The following is a 26,632-nucleotide window of genomic DNA, read 5'->3' on the forward strand; positions in this document are numbered from 1 at the left end:
TAGACACACACACTGACACACACACACAGAGACACAGACAGACACACAGATAGACAGAGACACAGAGATAGACACACACACACAGGGATGACACTGGCCCCGCCCCCTCCTCCCTCCCCCCGCGGGGGGGGTGGGGCGGTGACGGTGACGTATCCGCGCAGGCGCAGTGACAGCCCGAGCGCCGACGATGTCCGAGGGGAGGGAGCGGCGCGCGCAGCCCCCGGCGGCTGGCGGTGTCGAGGCGGCCGCGGGCTTTTTGGACCGACATCTCCTCGCGCTCCGGGTCAGAGAGAGAGTGGGGGCCGGGAGCGGGGGGGGGGGGGGGAGTGGGGGCTCTCACCCTGTCCCTGTCCCTGTCAGCCCGGCCGCCGGGGCGACGGTGATACCGTAGGAGGGGGCGGGGTTTCGGGGGGCGTGGCCACAGTGGAGGGCGTTGACGTCGTGAGGGGGCGTGGCCGCAGTCAGGGGGCGGAGTCACATGGGGGCGGGGTCACAGCCTCAGGGCATCTATTTGTGCACATGTTTGTTTTTCGATAATAATAATAATAATAATAATAATAATAATAACAGTCCTGGCGTCACAAAGCGCCTCACAGGACACACCGTAAAGTGTAGTGACTGTGTGTTATGCGGATGAACCGCGGCGGCCATCGCTTTCCCCGGGGGTAATAATCCCTTAATAATAACATTGATAATACTACTAATAATAATAATAATGTGGTCACTTCGAATCCGCGGCTGTTTGTGGGGACGTCGTCGCCGGGCGCAATCGGCTGCTGCGTTTCGCCCGCAAATCGCACAGTCACTACACTTTACGCTGTGTCCCGCGAAGCGCTTTGTGACGTCTCGAAGACGTGATCCGGCGCCGGGTCAAACGCCAGGAATATTATTACCAGCGGGGAGTCGGCATCAGCGGGTGTTGGCCAGCCGGCGGTGTTGGTGTTGGGGGGGGGGGGGGGGGGGTGTTGGGGGGGGGGGGGGGGTAACTGAGGAGGTGAGACATCTTGTGGGGTGACCTTGTGGTTGGTTTGTGTTTTGCAGATCCTCAGCCCAGCGTTGGCGGGGGCTGGAATCCTGATCTTAGCGCGAAGCGTTAGACTTGTAAGACATCTTTAGGGCGACCATATCTTGTAAACCACATTTCTGTTTTGTTTTGTTGCTTCCAGATCATGACTCTCTAACCCCAATGAATTTTCAAATTGTGGGTTGTGCTTCTATTGAAACCGCGACAGTATTTACCCCCTCCTCCACCAAAACGGCAGAAGACGTGCATTTGAATCATTACTGCGAGCAGTTTTACAAAGCTTTATTGTATTTGGGGATCTACCTGATGGCATTTTTCATTGCGATTCCTTATTGAGTCAATCCAAACTTTACTGATAAACGGGGACTTCTCCAGTGATCAGAAATATGGACAATGGCATTAAGGTTCATCAGACTGTGATCCCAGTTCGGGTCCAAAACCCCTGATTGTCCAGCGTTCTGGGACATCTTTCCGACATGAATACACGCGCTATACAAGTGTAATTTGTTGTCGTTGTCGACTGTTTGTGAAAACTTAAGTAAAGTGGCTCTGGTGGATTGAGTCTTCACTCTTCTGTTTGCCAGTTTAAAAGCTTGTATAAAATGTATCTTGCAAGATCTTTATTCGTAGTGGTTGAACAGAGATTTATGAATATTTTTGAAATGCTAACCTTCTATTCAGAATATCTTTGATTACAAAATACTGATATAAATGTTGAATGATCAATCATGAATTTCTTTTCATCGTCACAGAGTACTAAATTTAGTACTGTTTTAGACGTACCAGACACCTTCATACAAAAACAAGTTCAACTTCGAGGTAAAGTGCATCGTATAACGGAAAAGGGACTGGAAGTAGAACATGTTCCCATTGCTCTTCCCTTTATTTCATCTTTACAAAGAAAATGTAAGTAACCGAGTTGAAAACGCAATTTTCCAAAAAAACAATGAATAATCATACTGGTATGTGAACTGAAGACATAGCTCAGAAAACAGGAAGCTTAGCTCAATTAAATTATTCCGATGGGTCAGATAGGAAGTTCTGCACCATTTATATTCAACTTCTGAAGGTTTGAGATGCACATTTACATGCTTCTGACATCATTGTGGCACTTATTCAACAATGTCTCCATGTATTTACAAGTAGCATCTTTATCCTGTGCCTTGACTGTCCCCTCTGGAGGTGGAATTTGTCGATGCACTCGCTCTATGCATTGATATGCAATTTGAATGATATTCCACAATATATTCTATATCGAGCTTCCTTGGGCAGTAAACTTAACAGGTCTAATCAGACTGTCAGCTTTCCTCACCTAAATTCAACGACAAATGTCTTAAGGTAAGTGGAAGGAAAAAAATGAGAAGCTATTTCCTTGTTATAAGCATTGCTGCACGTACAGAGTCCTTAAAGGAAACGTAAGAGTCTCTTATTATGCTACCTAGCTACATACTGTGTGCAGTTTAAGTGGTTCCCATGGTCAGTAAATGACCTGCTATTCAAGTACAGTGATGAATTACTTGTGCTACTGCTGCCCATCTGCCGTGACCACTGGAGAGCAGCAGAGGGTTTAATCATGATGCCATGATGCTGTTAAAGGAGCTTGGGATATTTCCAATTGAGTCCTAACCTGAGTTTAACACTGTGCTATAGATCTATATTCCAGAAGAATGGCCCTGAGGTAATGAAGCAAAAAAAGAAGGTGCGCACCATAAGATAGCAAACACTAATTAATCGGGAAACAATGCTTTACATTTTCTGCACAACTGGTAAGACACGTTCTTCTGCTTTTCAAGTCAGTACTAGATGAGATCTGTGTTGTCAAATAATAGAAATCATTCCAGCCTAGTCATACATGTGAAAGGAAACACTATTAAAGATTGTACCGCAAAATGTGGGGGAGCAACCCTCAGAAACTGTGGCCCATGAACAAATATGATGATGATCTTGCTCAATTTTATGCTTTTTATTCTTGTCTTTAATAAATTGTGGTACCCTGCACGTTATGTAGAGGAATTGATCAGATTTTAGAAACAATGGGCAGAGATGATTGAGAGGTCTGCCACTGGTCGGTCAACTGAAACGATTGTCATTTTTAATAATTGCAGACAAAATTGCAGAAAAATGGCATTTCCTCCAGTATTTCCACTCCCAGAACCAGTTTTGGCTGTTCCAAAGATCATTTAAGTACCGAAAACCTAACAGGAATAAACACAGGGATTTCCGCACAACGTCTCAAAATGCTGCTCGTGACAACTTGAAACTGTTAAATAATGCTTACCTCATTAAGGCGTAATGAGTACTGTGTACTGGTACGCAAAGAAAGCTCTGTTTAGGGAAATGTTATTAATGTCTGTATTTGAAGGGTATTTGGTATGCAGTGTAAATGACATATCTTGCCAGTCTGCTACAGAGCACTCATTAGGATTGGTATATGCTCAATTTGATTTTAAAAATGCAACCTTCGTTTGTGTATGTATGTGAGATTAAAAAATAAACACAGCTGTGTATGTCTAAATACCTTTGCAATCTGTCACTCTTGCTGATCACACATGTAATTCTCAACACTTGTCTGACATTGACAGCCTAGAATAGAACGGTGATCTATGATAAGTAGTCATTTGGGAATCAAAGCATGACGTCTTGTGTCTTCAGTGGCAACACTTTGGGGTAATAATTACCGGTTCACTTATACCTGATACTGTTTGACTTTTGTCCAACTGGACAGTGAGTATCTTTGCTGTTACACATGGGTTGCAATCTTTTTTGGTTTCTTTGTAGTTTTTTTTATTTTGAAGGAATGCATTGCCATTCAGTCATGATCAAAAATGTCTTGACTCAGCCGTCAGTTGTCAAAGCTCAATCTCTTACCAATTATTTTCACATTCTGCATTACTGGCATTGCTGCTGTGCTAAGCACTCCGAGACGTTACCCCACGTGAGGGGCGCTCTATAAATGCAAGTTGTTGTTCTCTGATTGATTTCTGCCATCAAAAAATATTAAACTAAAATTAAATTCCCTTTCTATTAATAAATTATAACTACCAGCTCGTTTATTTTTCAATAATTTCACCTCTCCCTGTTCATCATAGATTGAAATAATCATAATTGATGTTCCCATGCTGTGAGTTGGAAGATTTTTTTCTTCTTCCCCTTGAAAAAGCAAATGGTTATGTACAGACTAGCTTTCAATATAAGTTCCCTTTCCTATAAATGAGATTCATCTATAAATTGTTTCCTCCAGGGCACAGCATTATGGTTGCCTTTATTGGAAAAAAGAGACTCAACTCCCAGACCATCTCTCACATGAAGTAGTTTTACCACCTGGCTTCATTGAACCTGCTGTTGAAATGAATAGCTAAAAGGAAAGACTAATCTTCGAAGGGAAATCTCCCTGCCTCAGACATTTTATCCTGTAAATGCTCCATTCAGAAAGACTTCATTATAACGGAGGAATAGATTGCCCGAGGGTGCATGAATAGGTGTTCCTTGATGTTCAATGTATCATATGACAAGTTCTATATTCAGTATTACATTTGGTCTGTGAATATTTTCAATAAGATGGGCACGGAAATTAACATTGTTTCCTGTGTAAGTGCTTTTAGCACACGGGTTTGTCGGTAAGCCTTAAGGGAATTGTTCTCTGGTTCTCCATGTTGGATAGGCTACCTATCGGCTATGACACCTCAAGCATAGCTTCATTTATTTCATCCCACGATTATTAAAGAAACGTTTGTATTTTCCTCAGGGCAATCAAGTGGTCTGTTGATGATCAGAATGGCTGGATTGCAAATGACTGACGAAGCTAGAATCTGGTTACAAGAACAAATAAAACCTTCTAACATAGTTTGGTTTCAACTTCTTGGAAGGGAAGATTCAATTATTGATTGTATTGTTAGAAAAAATAAGGTAAGTCCTGTTTCACCGCAATAGATCTGTTCTCTACCACTGCTCTATGTCCTGTGGATGTTACCTTTCAATAACTATTTTTGTCCCGTGGACAAAAACACTTTTCTGTGTGACATATTTTATAAAACTATGTTATCCTACAATTTTTGGGGGTGTGTGTAGAGTTAGGAGGAGCTGTATCTAATCCCAGTGGATTTGAAAATTAAGTTATTTTGTAAAACACTCGAGTTCATTTGGTTTGAGGCATGAAAGCGTATTGAATTTTTTTAAATTCACTATTTTTTTCTCTCCCGCTCGTAGGGTAGGTTTTTCACTATCTGTCTAAACGAAGAGATTCTCAGACAAGGTCTTGGACGGACTGTTGCTATCAAGGGCCTAGATTCCAACTCGAAACTATACTGGAAATTGCAAACAAAACTCATCAAAGCAGAACTGAAAGCACAGACAAAAGGCAGAGGTATCTGGAAAGAACCCACTCTAACGGAAAGAATCACCCACAATATACAACATCAGCGGGACACAATTTTCCAGAATTTAAAAAATCTGACTTCATGGATTAAGGGTTTTGGTAAACAATGAGTTGACAACATTGATCCTCAGAATGTTGGTGTAATACAGCTTTAAGTGAACTGTCAGCTCACTCGGCAAAAGATGACTGATAACTGCTATATCGTATCCTTAAAACAAAAACATATTTCTAGCTGTGACTGACGTGTGGAGCAAATCAACATTTCTAGAATGAAGCTTCTTGAAAGCCTGTATTGTATTTTTTTAAACAAAAGTCTCAGACCTGTATTGTAAAGTCAGCTTGTAAATTCACATTGGACTCTGTAATTGTTACACATTGTTCTGAAGTAAAACAAGTCAATAAACAGTTCATGTTACTTTCCAGTTAATGTAACACGTGCATGATGTTAAATGCAGATCAGTCTAATAGATCGCACTTTATTCTTTGGTTTGGTCTTAAAGTTACAGAATGTTTTTTAAGGTAATGTTTCATGTTGTTTTACTAACCCAGCTGCTCTGCCTTTCATGGTGTAATCTCTGAATCTTACCCACATAAAACAAATTATTATTATCTCAAATATGGTGGTTTGGGCTGCTGCTGATATAATAATAATAATAATAATCCTTGCATTTGATATAGCGCTTTTCACGTCTTCTCGACGTCTCAAAGCGCTTCACAGAATAGACCGTAAAGTGAATTGACTGTATATTTGTGGGCGAAACGCGCAGCCAATTGTGCACAGCAGTGTCCCACAAACAGTCGTGGATTGAGTGACCAAATTATTATTTATTTATTTGTCTTGAGGGATTATTATCATAATAATAATAATCCTTGCATTTGATATAGCGCTTTTCACGTCTTCTCGACATCTCAAAGTGCTTCACAGAATATACTGCAAAGTGAATTGACTATATTTGTGGGCGAACGCAGCAGCCAATTGCACACAGCAATGTCCCACAAACAGTCGTGGATTGAAAATGATCAATTTATTATTGTTTTTTTTGTTTTTTGGAGGGATTATTATTAGGCTCTGTGTGGAGTAAGGAAACTTGCCCAAGGTTTCGCCCTCTGCCTGGAATTGAACTCAGGTCTCTCGCTTGCAAAGCGAGTGCTCTAACCACTGAGCTACAGGTGTGGAGTAAGGAAACTTGCCCAAGGTTTCGCCCTGACCTGCCGGGAATCAAACCCAGGTCTCACTTGTGAGGCGAGTGCTCTAACCACTGAGCTACAGAAATATTACTGGTCTTTCTCTTGCTTGAACTGGCATTTAGAATTTCTTTTGCAAATTAATAACTTTTTTATTCTAATATCTTCAAATTTTGTGAAAGTTTAAAATGGGTAAATAAGGTATTGGGTTACATTAAAAACGTAGAAAAAAAGTTGTTGTATAGTTAACTGTGTAAACTGTTAGACCACAACTGGAATAATATTACTCTACAAGAGGGAGACAAACAGAGGAATTAAGATTAAGAATTTTGTGTTGTTCTCCTTTGGAAAAGAAAACACTATTCAGTGTTGAGTAGTTTATCGACAAGAATACAGCTTTACTGCTACTTCTAGTAACAGTTTTTATACTGAAGGTCTTCATGTTTGGTGTCAGATTCAGAAAAAGTGGGATTCCTATAGGTAAGACGCCCTATCATTTCTTTCTATTTTAAGTGGTTGAGTTCAGTCTGTATCCCAGGGTTACCTCTTGAAGGCTTGGCTCCTGATCACAGGTGTGCATTTCCACACTGATGTTCTGTGAAAGTGTAATTATCTCCGGCAAGTTAAACGACAGAAATATGATGCGACTCAACGATCAGCCAGTCAGATATTCAGTCAAGCTCAAAAAGTGAAACCTAAGATGTTCATATCAGCAGCCACACCAGAAGCCTCCGCAGCTTCTCAAACAACCCCAGTCCCCTGTCGATTGGGATCTTTCAACAAGATTTGTCTCCCCGCCCTCCCCTCCATTGGTCTTTTTGGCTCCAGTAATAAAATCTTTCACGTGATCATCCCCAGAGCGCATTCTAAATAACTTACCTGTTGGAAATGTACATACAATTTACATTTATGGCATGCATTTTGGGAGGACGTCTCAAAGCACTTAATACTGCTGGCTGGGCACCCGAGGCACAGGTGGGAGCCAAAGGGGATGGGCAGGTGAAAGGTGTATGTTATAGTTGGCTCGATAGTATTCATTCTAGAGTGCCCGGCTCGTACCATGCAAGGGAGTTATCGTAGCTTAATTTTTTTAAAAAATTGTGTTGTACAAATACTTGCCTACAAATAGTTACGTATAAATTANTTTTTTTGTTCCCCCCCCCCGAACATAACTTGCTAAATTATGGGGCGTTATCCTGGGACGCCACCCTGCGTGAGGAGCGCTATATGTAAATGCAAGTTGTTGTTGTTACTTAATCATTCCACGGATTGGTGAGATAATCGTATTGCCCTCGGTCTATACCGATTAGTTGGCCTCAGATCGGGTATGGTTTGGTTGCTGCTGTTGGCCTTGTTTCTCCTGACTCGGGATCACATTCATGCCTCAGGTATTCTGGCTCCTCATCACTATACAGTGATCCCTGCTTGATAGTACTGCATGTATGACTGCTGTGATTTCCCTCCATTGATTGAAGAGCACAATAACTTGCCAAGGAGCCATTCAGGCAAAGCACTCGAGGGTGTATTTAGTGCCAAATTTGGAATAGAAGAAGAAAAAAAGTGGTGGGAAAACAAGGAAAAGCCTCGCAACTTTGTAACTACGTTCAAAGGAAAATACCACAAAGAATGGCTTGGCTATTTAATCTTTATTTTAAATCCTATATAATCAGTTATAAATCCTGATGATACCATTGTGATGGATAACAATGCAACCAATGATTGAACATTACATCAAAGAAGTCGCCTCATTTTAGTCAACAAAGGCGACCACTCTTCCGTGATGTTAAGACATCGTAGTTGATGACTGCATTTAGCAATCCTTTCAGCAAATAAAGCAAAACAGTATTTCCAATGGTTTAGGTGCATATAAAAAGACCAGTTACTCCAACGTTCTTATGGATAACTAACTTCAGCAGTAGCACACGAGGCGACTGACTGCTCAAAATACACCACAGCTCAAAGCCTTAAGGAAAGCTCAATCTATGCAGTATTTAAGACAATTAGGATACTGGGTGTGTTCTGTGTGGCCATGTTTTAAGTGTTTATTGTAAACATCTAAACACGTGTGTGATAAACAACAACAATTTGCTTTTATAAATCGCCCTTCACGTGGGGTAGCACTTTACACTTTCCTCTCTCCATGGATGCTGCCTGACCTGCTGCATGTTCCCAGCGACTCCTGTTTTTATTTCAGGTTTCCAGCACATGCAGTATTTTGCTTTTGATTTCCAATATATATTCTATTTATCAATATATCTATACATATTGTGTTTAACATACTAATTGGCGTAATTGTTTTAATTAATGATTTAAGAAGTTAAAGTAAAGGGACTTCTAAAAAAAAACCATGCGACAAAACAAAAATAATTTCTGTTTGAAGAATCTCATATTTAAAATCTGCTACAAATATAGTCACTATATTTAACAGTAACGCTTGTGAAGCACTTTGAGACGTCTCAACGACATGATGAGGTGCTGTATCCAAATAAAGGACTTGTTGTAGTATATGAATATATTGTGTAGCTTTAAGCTTAAAAGTGAAACAAGTAAAATGCCTTTTTTTTAATAACGTACAGTATACTTTATTACCAAAGGATGTGCACGTAAACTCTGAAAGAAATCACAAACCCATGAGATGATATTGTTTTTACTAACTTCGTTCGGTTAGACAAAGACCTCTCAGGTTTTCTTCCCTCAGAGCTCGATTGAATGACAAAAGACCGCATTGTTGTGCAAAGTAACCATGACGAGGGCTGCATTTGTTTGCTCCAATTGGTGGGAGAATTTGAAATGGAAGGTGGATAGAAAGCTGATTAGTGAATATAGACTTTGAGCCATCAAGCTGTGGGCAGTTGGAGCCTTGAAAGGCTGCGCTGAAACCCTGGCGCTCAGCAACACACAATGGGAAGAAGTCATAAAACCCAGTGCAGCAGAACTGAGGGCTGATTCTCAGAGAACCGCATAACATGCAGCCGGACACTGAACATTATACCTTATAATCTGCCTCGACAGTGAACTGCGGGGATTGTAAATCACATCCTAACTTTTATAAAACCGGTTGTAGCTATTGACATTGTAACCAGTTTTTTTTTAAAAAAAGGTAGAATACTCAATTGTGTTGACAGTAATGGCCTTGTTGAGCAAAATATTTGTGCAACCTGATAAATAATAAACGATGATGTTATTGAAATCCAGTTTCAGGCTCAATATTTGTTTTGCCCACAAAATGCAACACCTGAAACATGTGGCAGAATGATGCTTAATTGTATTCAGTACAAATGTTTAACGGTATTTAGAATGTCCAGAGGACCGGTGTGAGTGAGTGAGTCTGTGAGCGAGTGTCTGAGTGAGCGTGTGTGTGCGAGTGAGTGAGTCTGTCAGTGAGTGAGCGAGTGTCTGAGTGAGCGTGTGTGTGCGAGTGAGTGAGTCTGTCAGTGAGTGAGCGAGTGTCTGAGTGAGCATGTGTGTGCGAGTGAGTGAGTGTGTCTGTGAGTGAATGAGTGAGTGTCTGAGTGAGTGAGCGAGTGAGTGAATCTGTGAGCGAGTGTCTGAGTGAGCATGTGTGAGTGACTGTGTCAGTGAGTGAGTGAGTGAGCGAGTGAGTCTGTGTGCGTGTCTTAGTGAGTGTCTGAGTGAGTCTGTGTGTGAGTGAGTGAGCGAGTGAGTCTGTGTGTGTCTTAGTGAGTGTCTGAGTGAGTCTGTGTGTGAGTGAGTGAGTCTGTGTGTGAGTGAGTGAGTCTGTGTGTGAGTGAGTGAGTCTATGTGAGTGAGTGTGTGTGAGTGTCTGAGTGAGGTTGTGTGTGAGTGTCTTTATGAGCATGTCAGTGAGTGTCTGAGTAAGTGAGTGTGAGTGTCTTTGTGAGTGTGTCAGTGAGTGAGTGAGTGTGTGAGTGTCAGAGTAAATGTGTGAGTGCGATCATTTTCATGGCAGATAATGACCGGTCGTCATGTTTGGTACCACATCCTTTGGAACATGGATGGAGTGAAGAGGTGATGTGCATCTCTGACAGCTCGTCTCCGCTCCTCTGTGGTCTCACATCCCGGGTTTGTAACAGGTGTAAGAAGACTTTGTGGACACCCTGTAATTGCGATTCAATTGGCAGCTTTCTACTGCATCCCCTGGCCCTGCAGAGTGGGCGCCTTCGGCAAACCCTTTGCTGCATCTTGGCTGACCCCAAGTTTGTTTAGGGAGTTATTTGTCACAGAAAGGCCAAATTGGAGAGTGGGACCGGCTTTAAAATTGGGGGAAACACAACAAATGCATATATTGAGGACTACGTAAGTGGTACTTCAATATGGCACAGTGACCAGCGAAGGCGCTGTATCAATGTCAGTCGCTGGTCTTGGAATCCAGAGGAAAGAAAAGTGCAATCCCAGTCCAGATCCTCCAGGTCTTGTTTTCAGGGATACTCAAACCCATAGTCATGGGGGTTTGAATGGGAGGGCAGGTTGTGGTGGAGGTGCTCACACTCAGCTCACACACAGCTCAGCTCACACACACAGCTCAGCTCACTCACACTCAGCTCACACACACACAGCTCACTCACAGCTCACACACACAGCTCACTCACACTCAGCTCACACACACACAGCTCAGCTCACACACAGCTCACACACAGCTCACCCACACAGCTCAGCTCACACTCAGCTCACACACAGCTCAGCTCAGCTCACACTCAGCTCACACACAGCTCAGCTCACACACACAGCTCACTCACACACAGCTCACTCACAGCTCAGCTCACACACAGCACACACTCAACTCACACACACAGCTCAGCTCACACTCAGCACACACTCAGCTCACACTCAGCTCAGCTCACACACAGCTCACACACAGCTCAGCTCACTCACACACAGCTCACACACAGCTCAGCTCACACAGCTCAGCACACACTCAGCTCAGCTCACACACAGCTCAGCTCACACACAGCTCAGCTCACACTCAGCTCACACACAGCTCAGCTCACACACAGCTCAGCTCACACTCAGCTCAGCTCACACTCAGCTCAGTTCCTGGGAGGCTTTCGCTCAGTGCGTTTTCCAGAGTATTTGTCTTTGTTGCAACTTGAAAGTCAGGGAATGTGCTGCTACAGTGTCTTCCTCTGAAGTGTGAGAACCTCTTAAGGTATGTTTTTCCCCCATTGTAAAATGTATTTAAGACTTGAAAAAGCTGAGAACTGTTTGACTTAATACCCCCCCCCCCCCCCAGTACCCCCCCAGTACCCCCCCACCCCCAGTACCCCCCCCCCCCAGTACCCCCCCCCCCCAGTACCCCCCCCCCCCCCCCCCAGTACCCCCCCCCCAGTACCCCCCACCCCCACCCCCCAGTACCCCCCACCCCCCCCCAGTACCCCCCCCCCCAGTACCCCCCACCTCTCGCTTCTGAACATATTAGCTCTATGTTGAGGGAAACCCAACCAAGTGGTGGGGCATTGAGTGCCTGTGTCAGGATTCCGCTGTGTAACCTGTTACTCAGTTGCTAAACAATTCCTAATGTTTGGTTCTTGATACATTTCTTTTGTTGTCTGTGATACACTTCACTTTGTTGTCTCTTCAAGTTTTCAATAGTTTGCCTGAGAAGGTGATAATAATAATAATACTTACATTTGATACAGAGCCTTATCGCGTCTTAGAGACGTCTCAAAGCGCTTCACAGGATATACTGTAAAGTCAATTGATTGTGTATTTTGTGAGTGAAACGCGGCGGCCAATTGCGCACAGCGACGTCCCCACAAACAGCCGGGGATTGAGTGACCAAATTTTGTTTTTGAAGGGCTTATTATCCCTGGAAATCTTTTAAGGAGAGAGGCAGGAACTAAAAATAAGCTGAACAAGTAAATGAAGGCAGTTTTTTCATAAAATGTGTAAAAAGGCAATCAAAAAAAGGAATAAATCTCAACTCCTCGGGGGCAATAATTTAAGTTGGGGGTCAGGTGATTAATTGAGTCTTTGAGACAAAGAGCTGAAGGCTGTTTTCAATATAATATCACTTTCTTCCAACAGCACCAGAGAACTGCAAGTTTTAGAATTAAATAGTGCTCGGATTCCTGCTTAATGTTTGCTCAGTGAACCTGTAGTTAGAGACTTTGTGACCTTTGCCGCTTCAAAAAAAAGCTCACTGGATTTCTCCCTGCATTTTCTGTTGGCTTATCTGAACCCCAAATTGGGGAACAATACTAACAATAACACTCTCAATAAATGACAACTCAGCACCTTTTTAAACCTGTTCTGTAGATGTGCTAACTCTGTCTCGCTCTGTTGTGCTTACGAAACTGAATCCCTGCATCACATTGTATTCAAATGGACAACAACCAATGGACTTGCAGAACGATTCCACTTTGCCATAATTTGTCTGTTAGCGTTGGCGTTTGAATTTGTGAGAGCTTGCCTTTGATAGTGTGTGAGTTTGCGCTTGGCTTCACAGTTTACTGCCACACCTGCTTTGTGTAAACCGCCGACTGTCCCTCCACACTGTAAATGAGAGCGCTTTACTGCCTTGTAGCTTGCTTTGATATTTTACCCACACCGGAGTAGCGGTATGGGTCAAATATAGAAAGGTCCATTATTCAGATTATTGTATGGTTTTTTAAAAAAATTATAATCAAATGCACCTGATAATCAAACCTCAGTCTGTGTTGTAATAATAATCCTTGCATTTGATATAGCGCCTTATCACATCTTTGAGACTTCTCAAAGCACTTCACAGAATATACTGTAATTTTGTGGGGGAAATGTGTTAACCAATTTGCATGTTATTGGACAAAGCTCTTTGTTGCTGCTCCTCACACCATGTATTATTTATTACAGGTCTCCACAGACCCAACAGCATGTACTGCTAATCAGCCCACTTTTATCTCCACTCGAACAGAATTAGGTTGTTTTTTAAAAGAATCTTAACCGTTGAATACTAAAAGATTACTGTACACGTTTAGTGCTAAACGGAAACGTTCCCTACTGCTATATAGTCGTTGTATTTCAGTTACAGCAGTTTAGATGGTGGTTCTTAACTGATGTTGCCAACTAGGAATTGATTCAGGCTGCAGTTCCCTAAATCCCAGGGACATGTGTTGTCATTGGTTCATGGAAATTAATTGCACAGACCTTATGATGCTGGGACGCAATGTAATTAGACTGGCAGAGTCTGGAGGAGGGGAGGACAGAGAGAATACCTGGGAATAACTGTCTGATTTCACATTTCTTAACATGTGAAACACGTGGAACGAGCAGCCAGGTGAAGGATAACACACTTCTTTTGTTAAAGAAAATCATTTACTAATTACCTTATAGATCAATAGATCACCTGCTTGATGGGGAAATAAATTGATGGAGTGATATTGTTGTATTATCTAAAGGCAATGTAGTGCTAATGGAATAAAATCCACACATTTTCAATGTGTGTATGTTACTAATAGTATAAAGTATCAGTAAATCATTATATAATATATCGTTTGAGTCACTGTTAATGGTGGAGTCCTGTAGCTCAGTGATTAGAGCACTCGTCTCAAGCGAGAGGACCTGGGTTCGATTCCCGGCAGGGCAAAATGTTGGGCAGGTTTCCTTACTCCACACGCCTGTTTACCCGGCAGTAAGTGGGAAACCCGGTTGTTAGTCGATTGGCAGATTGCTTTTCCGGGGGTAATAATCACTTCAAAAACAATAATTTGTTCACTCAATCCACGACTGTTTGTGAGATGCTGCTGTGCGCAATTGGCTGCCGTGTTTTTCCCACAAAATATACAGTCAATTCCTTTTGCAGTATATCCTGTGAAGCACTTTCAGACGCCTGGAAGACGTGATAAGGCGCTGTATCAAATGCAAGGATTATTATTATTTTAATAGTGTGTTTTGCTCACAGTTTTCCAAAAGTGCATTATGCGCAGAGAGTGAATTGTGTAACATCAAAGGAGAAACAAAGGAACGTGGTTTGTGTTGCACCCTGTTTACAGTAGTGAAGGCTGTCATCCGGTCCACTTTACTTCCACATTTGGTGTGAAGCCTGCTCCATGTTAGTCACATAGCACAATCAGTTTGGTGAGAGGGGCTCAACAGGGTAAAAATCACATCAGTTCTCTGGTTGATGCCGTTTGTTGCCTGGATACAAATGAAAAAGATTAGGTGCCCTCAGCTTGCTCCAGGGCCCCACTCTATCATGTTGTCTGGGGTATAGGTCTTATCAGCCTATTAAAAAGTGATGTGTGATCTGGAGTAGTGTGGACTCTCCAGAATTGAATCTGCCATGTTTTAGAAAAAATAAAATATTTTAAAAATAACCTTGATTATATGGAAGATAATAATAAATTGTTCACTCAAACCACGACTGTTTGCTGTGCGCAATTGGCTACCGCATTTTGCCTACAAAAGATTCACTCGATTCCCTTTACAATGTATCCTGTGAAGCGCTTTGAGACGTCTCAAAGACGCGATATCAAATGCAAGGATTATTATTATTATGGAATGACTATTCAAACCTTTCAAAACTTGCTTGTGTCACTGCCAGAGTGGACCAGATTACTGGGCTGCACAGCTCTCTGTATCTTCCACTATCTTCAGTACCCACTCTGTTTAAAAACTCTATTCATCTCCTGCATGAAGTTCATTCTACACTTGTTGCCACACCATTCAGTCCAGTGGCATACTGCATATATCCAAGAAATCCCCCCACTTCCTCAGTGAGGAGTCTTCGTGTCTGTAACTATCCAGAGACTTGGAGACTGCTCTGTGCTGCCTGTTAATGGGGAATTAGGCGGTGAACACAAAGTGCTGTTTCCCGTGTGATTTGTGTGAAGGATTCAGTGCAGATCACCAGAAATTCCTCAGACAGTGATTTTGGTTGCTGTGACAGCCACCAGCAATAGGGTCGAGCAATTGTGTGAAAAGTCAGGAAGTGTCTCAGCCTCCCACCCACTCACCCCCCCGCCCGGGTAAGTGTAATGTAGATAATAATGTAGTACTTCATCAGGCAGGACATGTAACACGATGTGATTCTCGGCCCCCCCCAAAACCCTCCATCTTCAAGTGTACTGTCTCTCTAAGAGTATATTTTTTGTGTTATTGCGTTGAGCATGTTGCACTTTTATAGAACTTTATGGTCCAGATGTCAGACAAGTAAATGACTGTAGGCAAATGAAGTGAGGTCCCAGGAATTAAATGGGGAGTTAATCTGGAGGAGTGTTGGCCAAGATATTGGGAGATATTCCCTTTTTTTTAATCGTGCCATGGAATCTATATTGCCCACTTGATTACCGGGGGCAAGTTTCCTTACTCCACACGCCCCTGTTTACCTATCAGTAAGTAGGAACCCGGTTGTTAGTTGATTGGTGGATCGCTTTTTCAGGTATAATAATCCCTTCAAAAAATTTTTTTTAAAAAATGTCACTGTGAGACACTACGGTGTCATATTGGCTGTTGCATTTCACCCACAAAATATTGCAGTCAATTCAAAGTACAACAACAGTATATTCTGTGACGTGCTTTTGAGACGTCTTGAAGACATGAAAAGCGCTATATCAAATGCAAGGATTATTATTATTATTAAGAGGAATTACAATGTGATTTGATGTTTGGTATCTCGAGGAAAGGTACACAAGCTCTGATCAACGTGTTCCTCTACATGATTCATACGTGGCCATGAAATATTCCGATGGAATAACCTCAAACACTTGGCCAGAGACTCGAACATCCCCACCTCCTCCCAACACCCTCTGTCTGAATGATGCAAAGCTTTAACCACCCAGTGCAGCACCTTGTAGAGGCATCACAGGCTGCAGATAATAAAGACAAGCTTCATGGCCCACCTTGTGATCACTCCAGAGCAATATTCTCAACCTTTAAGAGCAAGCGTAACCCTTCTTGTTCAATCAGTTTGGGCATATGTAAATCTGGTTTTAATTTTATATTGAATGTAGAGGCCCTGGTGCTTTTTTGTGTGTTTTAAGTGCTTTGTGTACGTACACACATCTCTCCCTTGTGCTTCCCCTCTGCCTTTTTCTTCCCCACTCCCACCCCAACTCCAAGCCATTCAGAATACCAGCCCCCAATCAATTCCTCTCGCAGTCAATGCACAATGTATCAGTATGGAAATCTGAAGCACTTCAGTTAGAGAGATATTGACAGCTGCAAGGCTTCCAGAAAGTGGTCCCACAGTGAGGGTTAGCTAATTACGCACCCAGATTTGCATACATTTCGAAACATTAAAACTGGTTCAATCCTCTATTGGCTTTCTCAGAGAATACCAGTTTGCCCGCAAGGTGAACGTCTCAGACCATACGATGTTCAACCACTTACAATAATATTCATTTCCAGGCTGCACAGTCCAGGTGGAAAAGAAAAGGTCATCGGGGTATCTGGCCACTGATATCCCCTCCCGCCCCCAGTCCAGTGTAGATTTCCCAGCAAACACGAGAGAGGAAAGCGAGAGATTACCGACAGATTGGCTGCACTCTGTCATGTCCTGTTGGCCCTCCGACTGCACTCTGAATTAACAGTGCTCACACACTCCCAAGTCACAAGCATTCAATCCTGACCAAAAACATGGTCTATCAGGTAAGCAAAGAAACTCAACCAACAAGGCTGCTGGTTTGTGCCAATCTTTGTGTGTGTGGAGGGAGGCCAGTTCATGACATAATTTATATTTGTAAGTAAGTCTTTCACGGTCAAGTAACATCAGTCGTTTATATTATTTCTAGACAGAGGGCAGAGCCATTCCCTAATGTTTGAACTGTACAGCGATGGCAATCAGATTGTGGCCTGGGTTTCCGAAACCGAGGATCAAATGGGGGGGTTGGGGTTGGGGAATGTGACCAGAGTTTGTTAGACTTCAAATTCTTACACTTTGAAGATGATGGGCTAGAGGTCAGTGTGTTACTCAGCCACGGATGGAAGAGCTTATGATTAACTGGGGTGTGAAGACATGATTATCACATGGGATCCTGAACTCAGCTGTAGTGTCAGACGAAGAGTCTGTAGAGTCAAGCGAAAGAGGCAAAATGTTTCTTTACGGGGAGGAAGGGAAAGAGTAAGACACTTCCAAGACACCTCTAGTTACTCCAAAGCTTGAGTTAAAAATCTGATTATTTTGAAGGGATTATTACTCCCAGAAAAGCGATCAGCCAGTGGACTGACAACCGGATTCCTACTTACTGCGCAAGTTGTTGTTGCTGTTGTTGTAATCTACCGTTCTACTACTGTTTCTAGAACAAAAGGTTATGCTTGGGTCATGCTCTGATTTATTCTTTACAAAACAAGTTATCAATAGCTGATCAATAAGAATGTCGACAGGACATTGGATTCTATCCATTTAATGCAAAAGCTCCCTTGACATTTAAATACACATGAAGTGTACAATATACTGTATTGTGTTCTCTCTAATTCGGATGGTGAGTTCTTTAAAAATTACGCCCTTAGCCATGTTTGCGTGGAAAAATTGTGCTGAAATTTGACAGACATGAAGGACAAAATGATTGCTTTCATAAATTAACTTGTGGTCCATTGAGGAAGCTCAGTCTGCAATTCAAAGTTTCTGCTGCTTTTCCATGGAGAAATAAGTTTATTCACACCATTTTTCAATCGTGCATTTAGAAGCCATTTCGCTTGCCTCAAATCCACAGCCTATCAATTAGGAGATTAAGATAATGAATATCTTAGCAAACACTTGGAATAATAAATTGGTCATTTTCAATCCACGACTGTTTGTGGGACGCTGCTGTGCGTAATTGGCTGCCGCGTTTCGCCCACAAAATACAGGCAATTCACTTTACAGTGTATTCTGTGAAGCAGTTTGAGACATCTCGAAGACATGATAAGGCGCTATATCAAATGTAAGGATTATTATTATAACCCCAAAATAATCTGAGTTTTGGTGGGGGATGGGGTTGTCAGAAAGATGAGGCCACAAAACTGATTCCTTTTCCAAATTGCCAAATTTGTGGCAATTCACTGCCCATCACTGCAGTGTTATATGAATTCAGCATTAATGTCAAGATAATGGTAGTATTATAACAGTGTCCAATGACCTCCTTTATTGATCAGCTCTTGTCGGGTATCTCTAATGAGGCTGATTGAATTTCCACTTGGTATATTTTTGGCACTTCCACTCGCTCATGAATGGAACAAACGGCCCATAGCTTTCAATGAAACACTGTGCTTAGGATGATGATGATATATATCTTTTTGCTGGAATTGTGCTGTGGGAAGTTTGTGTTTTTTTTGTGTGTGTGTGTGTGTAATAAATTCCCATTAAAGCAGTCGCCTTGACAATGAGCAGGATTTATTTTGGAAAAAGAAAAACTGTGATTGTCAGAAGATTTGGCTTGATTCTTCCAATTTCTCCTCCCTCCCTCCATAACAGTGGATAAATATTTCAAAAACATCATTGCTACATTGAACGTGAGGTGTTGGGTTACTTTCCAACATTGTCCATTCACTCACGACACGGATCGTGTTCCACAGTCGACTTATCTTCCAGCCAATGGCCCTTCACCAAAGCAGCAAGGAAACAGCGTGGTTTAGAAGGGAGTGGGGGTATTGTTTGGTCCGACAGAGCAGCTTGGTTAGGGGGAGTTTCCAACGTTAAGATGAAAGGGTAATTTTACTTCAAGAAGAATATTTTTCAGTAAATCCAGTATCTAATGTGATCCACTCACTAATGGTTTTCTGTAAAGTTTTCTGTAAAAACCTATTGAACGCAATGTTCTATGAAACTGTGCCTTTGGCAAATATCGTGCTGCAGTGTAACCCTGAGTACCAACCAGCAAGCACTGCCTCAGGTATAGTTTGCTAACGGTTGCTCATGCATTTGTGTTCTAAAACGTGAGATGTTTGCGTGACATGTTTATCCCAGGGTCTTGGGTAAAATCACTGGCATGCCGTGCCATATTATGAAAAGAAATGCTGCATCGGATGTCAAATTGTTAATAATAATAATCATAACCCTTGCATATGATACAGCGCCTTATCACATTGTCGAGATGTCTCAAAGCGCTTCACAGAATATACTGTAAAGTGAATTGACTGTATATTTTGTAGGTGAAACCTGGCAGAAAATTACACGTAATAGTGGATTGAATGACCAAATTATTTTGTGTTTATTTATTATTAACCAGACTTGCACGAAGTACATGTTCAGCGTTCTTCCACTTGTCCTTGGAGAAGATAAGACTGGTCGTCCTGGTGAGCAGTCGGACTAAATTCAAACAATACCATTATTGTACGGTTGTTAGTCGATTTACGATAGCTTTCCGGGGTTAATAATCTCAGAAAACAAAATTGCTCACTCAATCCACAGCTGTTTGTGGGACACTGCTGTGCGCAATTGGCTGCAGCATTTCGCCCACAAAATACACAGTGTATCCTGTGAAGCGCTTTGAGACGTCTCGAAGACCGTGATAAGGCGCTGTATCAAATACGAGGATTATTATTAGTATAGTTTTAGGAGTTGTGCGACCGCTTTAAGTAGTTGTTGATGAGAGAGAGAGTGAGTGAATGTGCATTTCTCTAAGCACCTGCAAGGTCAAAGCGATTTGGAGCAATTGCAGTTGATTGCTGGGATTGTTCTTGTTGAGCAGACCAAAAAGTTTACATTCAGTCGCCAGCATTTGTCTTGAAGAATGAAAGGACATCAAAGTGTTGGACCTTATTTCAATGAAGCAAAGTACGTTCAGCTAACGTATGACTTTCATGTAATTCTGCCCTGATGTCCCCGAATCCTGAGTGTTTGTTCCAGTCCGCAAATGTGGAACAAATGTCACCGCAACACGGTGTACAATTAGTGCAATGGTAACATTTTAATTAACTGAGTTAAATGATTTTCACGCTGGGAAAAGTGAGAACCACTGTTAGTGTTTATCAGATTGCGAAGCAGGAGAGGAGTAATACTTCTGGTCGGTCCTTGCTCTCGAAGAGAAACGTTTTAGGGAGAAACACTGGCTCATTTTACTGTTCATTCCCCCTGATAGTCGATACAAGGTCGTTTCTCAACGTTTTATTGTCTTCTCCAATTTCCGCTTATCAGTTATTTTTATATAAAGGAACATTCTGTTGGCTTTGTCCTGTGATGGCGCCCAGGTGCTCGAGCTGCTAAAAGCAACTCTCTGGGGACATTGTGCTTTTGGGGCCACTGTTTTGGAACCACACATGGGACCTGATGATGGGCTTGTATACAGTCCAAACAACAGATGGGTTGAAGATTTCCTTTCTAATGGCTGCCGAGGGTTACGACTTAAATTAACACCAGCAGCTGGGTCCAGCTGCCATTGCGATCGAGTCCGCAGTTTAATGTTGCCCTCTTCTTCATGCTTAATTTATNAAAAAAAATTATAAAATTTATAAAAAGTATGAAATCTTGGGCACGTTTCCTTACTCCACACGCCTCTGTTTACCTAGCAGTAAACTTGGTCACTCAATCCTTGGCTGCCGTGCTTCGCCCACAAAATATACACTCAATTCACTTCACAGTATATTCTATGAAGTGCTTTGAGACGTCTCAATGACGTGATAAGCCGCTGTATCAAATGCAAGGATTATTATTATTATTATTTCAAAAGCCCTTTTCAAAGTAACGTGTAGTTGCTGGAGCAAGGATCTGCCAAGCTTGGTTTGCACAGTGGAAGCCAAAGCCCCGGTGAGAGTATTGCTTTATTCATTTCTGGGCAAATTGGCTGTCAACATCGCCAGCAAAACAGCTGCTGAAGGTTCGATCCCCTCCCTCTTTATTGCAGGATGTCAGTCCTTTCTTTTGTTCCGACTTTTAGTGTCACCAGTTTTTTTATTGTAACAGCCTGTTAGACAGGTTGATAATTTATTTATTTATTATGTATTGTTAATAATAAATTAATAATAATAAGTTATATTTTCTGGGCCGGGATCGCTGAGATGTCTCAACTTGATACGGTGCTATATCAAATACAAGGTTGATTATTATTATTAATTCACTTCATACAATGTAAATAAATATTCCAGCAATCCCAATAACTAGTGTTGTGCCCAAGTCTCATAAGTTGCTCTTGTGAAATAATTACAGATTCAAATACAACTCATTGGATGATGGTGAAATCCTATGTGATTTGCTTCATTGTAAAATATCTTTTCACTCGTCAACTTCCCTCTTCACCAGCAATAAAGTGTTCAGTGCAATTTGGGATAAAACCCAGCACTCTGCCACAAATCCTTTGTGACATTCTCACGCTAGGAACGTGGTGCTACCTTGTGTGATTGGGTTTAAGCGTGATATAGTGTTAATAATTTAACCATTAATCCTTGCATTTGATACAGCACTTTTCATGTCAGGAGGACGACTCATTTAAGCGCTTCATGGGATTTACTGTAAGTGTAGTGACTATTTACTTGGCAGCCAATTTGTGGTAGCAATCTCCCTGCAAACAGTTGTGATCAATTTGATCTGGAGGGTTGTTGGACAGGATACCAGGAGGAATTCTGATCTCTACACAGACAAACACTGTTCTCTGTGACCCTTCATCTTTATTCACTCAGTTTTCGATGTTTCAATCTTCTAAGCAAAGATCAGAGGCCTAGGAAGGAGGAGGATGGGATTGGGTTACTGAGCCAACAACAACTGGAAACTGAGTAGTCGAGTCTGCACTGGGGGGGAGGGGGCTATGTACCGGGAGGAGGCCAAGGCTTACGTTGGCAGGTTTTAATCTTCTTTCTCAGCATTGTGTCTCCGGATGAGATGAGAAACCTGCAAACTCAATTTTTGTCCACAATCATCTCGCAATCTTTGAGTCTTTGCTGACTGCCTGCCTGAGGAGTTAGCAATTGGCCCACCACCGATTATCCTGTCTGCTGGATCTTTGTATAGACATGTGATAATGATGCTACTAAATTCTCTTATAATGGCTGACGTGACTGTACAATCCAGCAATTTGCAGGCGAATGGTACTAACTTCCACCATCGAATAGGTTAGTCTTTACTTTGGGTGAAGCAAAGATTGGATGGAATCACTAGACCGAGGAGATTTGCAAAGGTTTGCAGTGTGTGGCTGCTGTACGGGTGAAAGTGATGAAACAGAGGGAGAGAGAGGACCGTGCGGTTAAAGAGAGAAGCTGAGACGGTAGTGACAATTGGCTGATTGGAGGACAATAATTTGTCACTACAAACAAGATATTTGTTGCATAGTGTAGCAGAGGACAGAGATAAACAACGCAGATTTCCATACTGTATATATATTCCTCTTCTGAAAATAAATAATAATAATAATCTTTGCATTTGATACGGCGCCTTATCACGTCTTCGAGATGTCTCAAAGCGCTTCACAGAATATACTGTAAAGTGTAGTGACTGCATATTTCGTGGAAGAAACATACAAATATTTAATTTCGCTTTAAAGTTATCAATTCTTTTTCAAAATGCATTTATGTATAAAGGCAGCACTTGATCCATTCATAATTCATACTTTTTCCACTTCTCTCAATTTAATATGTGGATGATTGAGCGGTACCTGAATCATGGGACTAAATCAAGTGTTTTTCTTTTATAATTGCTATCGGGATTGTTGAATTTAATTTCTAGCATTTTATTTCTTATTAATAATCCATTATTATTTTAATGTGGATTGCAGTTTCCATGTACTGGAGACAGAGATATATTTGATAGTCAAACATAGGGCTCGGAAATTATATTGGTTAAGGACTGTGAGAGGCATTGTAATGTTATTACTGTGTGGGGTTGAGACATGTTATTTATAGGTGGTGTCTTGAAAAATTACACTGAAATCAAACACTCTTTAAGATTATCGAATGTACGTGTGTGTGGTGTGTGTGTGTGTGTTTCCAGAAAATTGTGTTCAGAGGTAATTATGTTTGTTTGATTGTTGTTGAGACTCTTTTGGTCAGTAAGCAAAGTTGGTCGCTCCTTAATCCACTTTAAAACTGCTAAATGATCCAATTTCACCATGAGGCTGATCTGGCTGCACTATTAAATCGGTTAAGCCCATTAGATAAATTCAGCTGTTGCCCTTCCTTTCCCCCACTTCACACACACGTCAGCTCCTCGTTTGATCTGGTAACCTACACATTACCTGATTATTTGTTTTTATTTTGCAGTTTGTTTACATCGAAGCATAAATAGCCAGATTCTACTATTGATTTAGAATGAACTCCTGGGTCCTGAAAAGAAGTGGTGGTCAACAATACTGCAGACACTTTTTAGCAGGGAACGGTGTATTTCACGGTAAGCTGCCTTGTCTTACTTTTTCTTATTTTATTTTCATGTCTATAATACATACACATACCATTTCCTTTGCAGATTATAATTAAGTAAGAAGAATCAAATGCTCTGAATAATGGTGATCAAGTTGGCAAAATGTGTATAAGTTAACTTCATAACAGTAATAATCTTTCATATAGTGCTTCAATATCGTGAGGACGTCTCCAAACATTTCACAGGATTACCTGCAAAGCAAAGTAACTGTCTATTTTGCAGGCAAGCTTTGTACCATTTGCTTTCCGCTACACGTTAGTTAGTTTAGTTAGTATGTACTTGAGAATTGATGCAAGAGTTCTCAAGGCTAGAGCCACCTCTTAAAAAAGAGGCTAAAGTGGTTTACACAATTTTACTGTGTTTGATACTCATTGACTTTAGATTTAACTTAACTGTTGGTGAAACAAACATAGACATTTATTTAATGGGTCTGTCTCTGGGCAGTTGTGCATTGTGGATTCAGATAATATAATTTAGGTACGAAAAGGGTTCTTTCTAAACGTAATCTCTTCCCGGGTGTGGTTGGAGTTCTTCTCAAGTCCCGCAGCCACGCTGTGATCGGACTCCTGCTCACTTCCTATTATTCTCTGAAGTGGAGCAAAGTATTGCAATGTAACGTCCTGCCAATTGTAACTGCTGAATAATCGAGCTTTTTATAATTCCTTTCCTGCTTCTTGGATACACTCTTTGGACACAAGAGGGTGATGATGTACAGGAGTATTTCTTCTGTGTTGACTCGAGATCAATTTTTAATTTAATGCTGTAATAACAGCATTGCTCTCGGTGTGATTCCATTTGTGGCACAAATGATTCTTTCTGAAAGGAACTCTCTTGCTTCGTGCAAGTTTTTCCCCTGGCACAGTGCCACAATGAAAGGATGAAAAGATTCTCGTTCTTCTCACTCCCTGTTGCGGACCCTTTCATGTGAAGGTTGAGCCCATTTCAAAATTGCAATATGCACTTGTAGCAATAATATTCCAGGATCCAGTTTACTTGTGAATTCATCATGGTTTTCTTAAACATATTAGACATCAAAAATGATTTTTTTTCTCTCCAGATTTCATTCGTTAAAGACTACGTTAAATGAAATCTGAAATGCTTAATTTGCAATAGTGTTCATCCTGGCAAACAGTTTCAATATACAGGTGTTTTACAGGTATTATTTATTTGACCCTCCCTCTGCGATTTTTGTGCCCTCGTCTGACATATAATGTGTGTGCTATACAGTATAGTGTATTTATGAACTGTTGAGATGAGATCGTTTGAAGAGAAATGAAAGGTTGCGTGTTCACATGAAGATTGGCAGATATTGACTCCATTCCCTGGGAAGAGCTGTTGGAAGCGAGTTTCAGTTTCGCCCCTTGACAGACTCGGTCGTAGCAGGCAACTTCCTTTGCTGTTTCCAATGGGGGGTAAGATGTGTTGCCAAATACAGGACTCTCTGTTGTTAACTAAACTGGACAGGTTGGATCCTAGTGAAGTATTCAATTGTCGACGAGCGTCCCAGTCTCTGTGTGTTAAATTCCTTAGTTTNAAAAAAATATAAAAAGTTTTTAGGTTGGCCGAAATGTTCAGTTGAAGCTTTCCATGATATCAGCAATCCCAAGCCGGGATGGTGGAAGGCGAACTACGTGGACCTTGATCTTCTTTCACTGAGCAAATTCTTCTGTTCATAAACAGTGTGACACAGTTATGTATTAAGTGACTGTGCTGGCAGGAATGATGCTGCAAAACCTCTTTTCAGTGGAATTGGCTGCTGTTCTCGCATCAAAGCTAACTAACCAACTAACTTGGTCAGAGAAATCAACCTTACCATTAAATGTTAGATTTACAAACAAAACGTAAATTTAAGAGTTGTTTCAGCTAATTGAAAGTCAGGCTAGTTTCACATTTGATAATCTCTACGTTGAATCATTGTGTTTTATGTCCGATTATTGTCCAACAGATTTCTACTGCGGCCGAGTTTTTGTACACAGAAATTACCTGTTTCTTTGAAATGTATCTGACAAAGGGCAAATTCTGTTTGGATTCAGGTGGCCGGAGCTGAAACGATCTCTGCGGAGTTTTGTGTTCAGCTGCCTGTGTTCACATTGTGTCTTAAGCCAGCACATTTATTGGGTTTTTCTTTTCATCAACGAAAGTTAATGACTTCCATTTAGTGTTCGCGCTGTACTTGCCAAATGCAAATCCTACCTTTGCAGGCGAGGTTCACTGACATGTTTTACAATGGCTGCTTTGTGTAGCACAGCAACCATCATAAAAGCAATTGGTCGTTCACTTGATGGCTGTGGGACATTACTGTGCACAAAATTGGCTGACGCATTAGCCTACAAAATGAATAATAATTTGATCACTCAATGCACACTTGTTTGTGCAATTGGCGCCGCTGTGTGCAATTGGCTGCTACGTTTTGCCCACAAATCATGCAGTCAATTCACTTTAAAGTGTACTGTGAAGCGCTTTGAGACATCTGGAAGATGTGATAAGACGCTATATCAAATACAAGGATTATATATATATATATATATTTGTATCATACAAAAACACATGCAGTGACTGCATTTCACAGTACATCCCGTGAAGCGCTTTGTAACATTGTCCTGATGTGAAACGTGCAAAAGCCGAATGTAAATTGTTGTTATAATATCACATCCGATGTATTTATAGCTGGAGTTTACTAAGTGTGATCAGCCTCTCCAGCAAACTTGTTCTATTTTCTCTACAGAACCCCAAGGTTCTTTCACAAAAGTTGATGAATGATCAGTGACATTTCCACTACTAATTGTGTTCCTTTGGAGGTGAAGCAATGAATAGAAAAGGATCCATTTCA

At 41.5% G+C, this 26,632-nt stretch overlaps 2 protein-coding genes across 2 annotated transcripts in view; both read left to right on the forward strand.

Moving 5' to 3' along the window:
- The first annotated feature begins 174 nt into the window (after positions 1–174).
- On the forward strand, positions 175–5,859 carry c18h3orf33 (c18h3orf33 homolog (H. sapiens)). The gene is made up of 5 exons (XM_007888883.2): positions 175–283; positions 1,042–1,101; positions 1,777–1,930; positions 4,770–4,930; positions 5,231–5,859. Exons 1-5 carry the CDS (start codon positions 188–190, stop codon positions 5,507–5,509), a joined length of 750 nt encoding a protein of 249 aa, XP_007887074.2. The 5' UTR covers positions 175–187; the 3' UTR covers positions 5,510–5,859.
- A 5,746-nt stretch (positions 5,860–11,605) lies between these two features.
- plch1 (phospholipase C, eta 1) overlaps positions 11,606–26,632 on the forward strand; it is a 61,809-nt gene continuing 46,782 nt past the window's right edge. Inside the window, exons 1-2 of the mRNA XM_007888906.2 lie at positions 11,606–11,712; positions 23,646–23,772. Of these exons, the coding sequence (XP_007887097.2) occupies positions 23,694–23,772 (79 nt within the window). The 5' untranslated portion in view covers positions 11,606–11,712; positions 23,646–23,693. The remainder of the gene's footprint in view (positions 11,713–23,645; positions 23,773–26,632) is intronic.

This window comes from Callorhinchus milii, unplaced genomic scaffold (assembly GCF_018977255.1).
Source record: "Callorhinchus milii isolate IMCB2004 unplaced genomic scaffold, IMCB_Cmil_1.0 Scaffold11, whole genome shotgun sequence".
NCBI classification, from domain to species: domain Eukaryota; kingdom Metazoa; phylum Chordata; class Chondrichthyes; order Chimaeriformes; family Callorhinchidae; genus Callorhinchus; species Callorhinchus milii.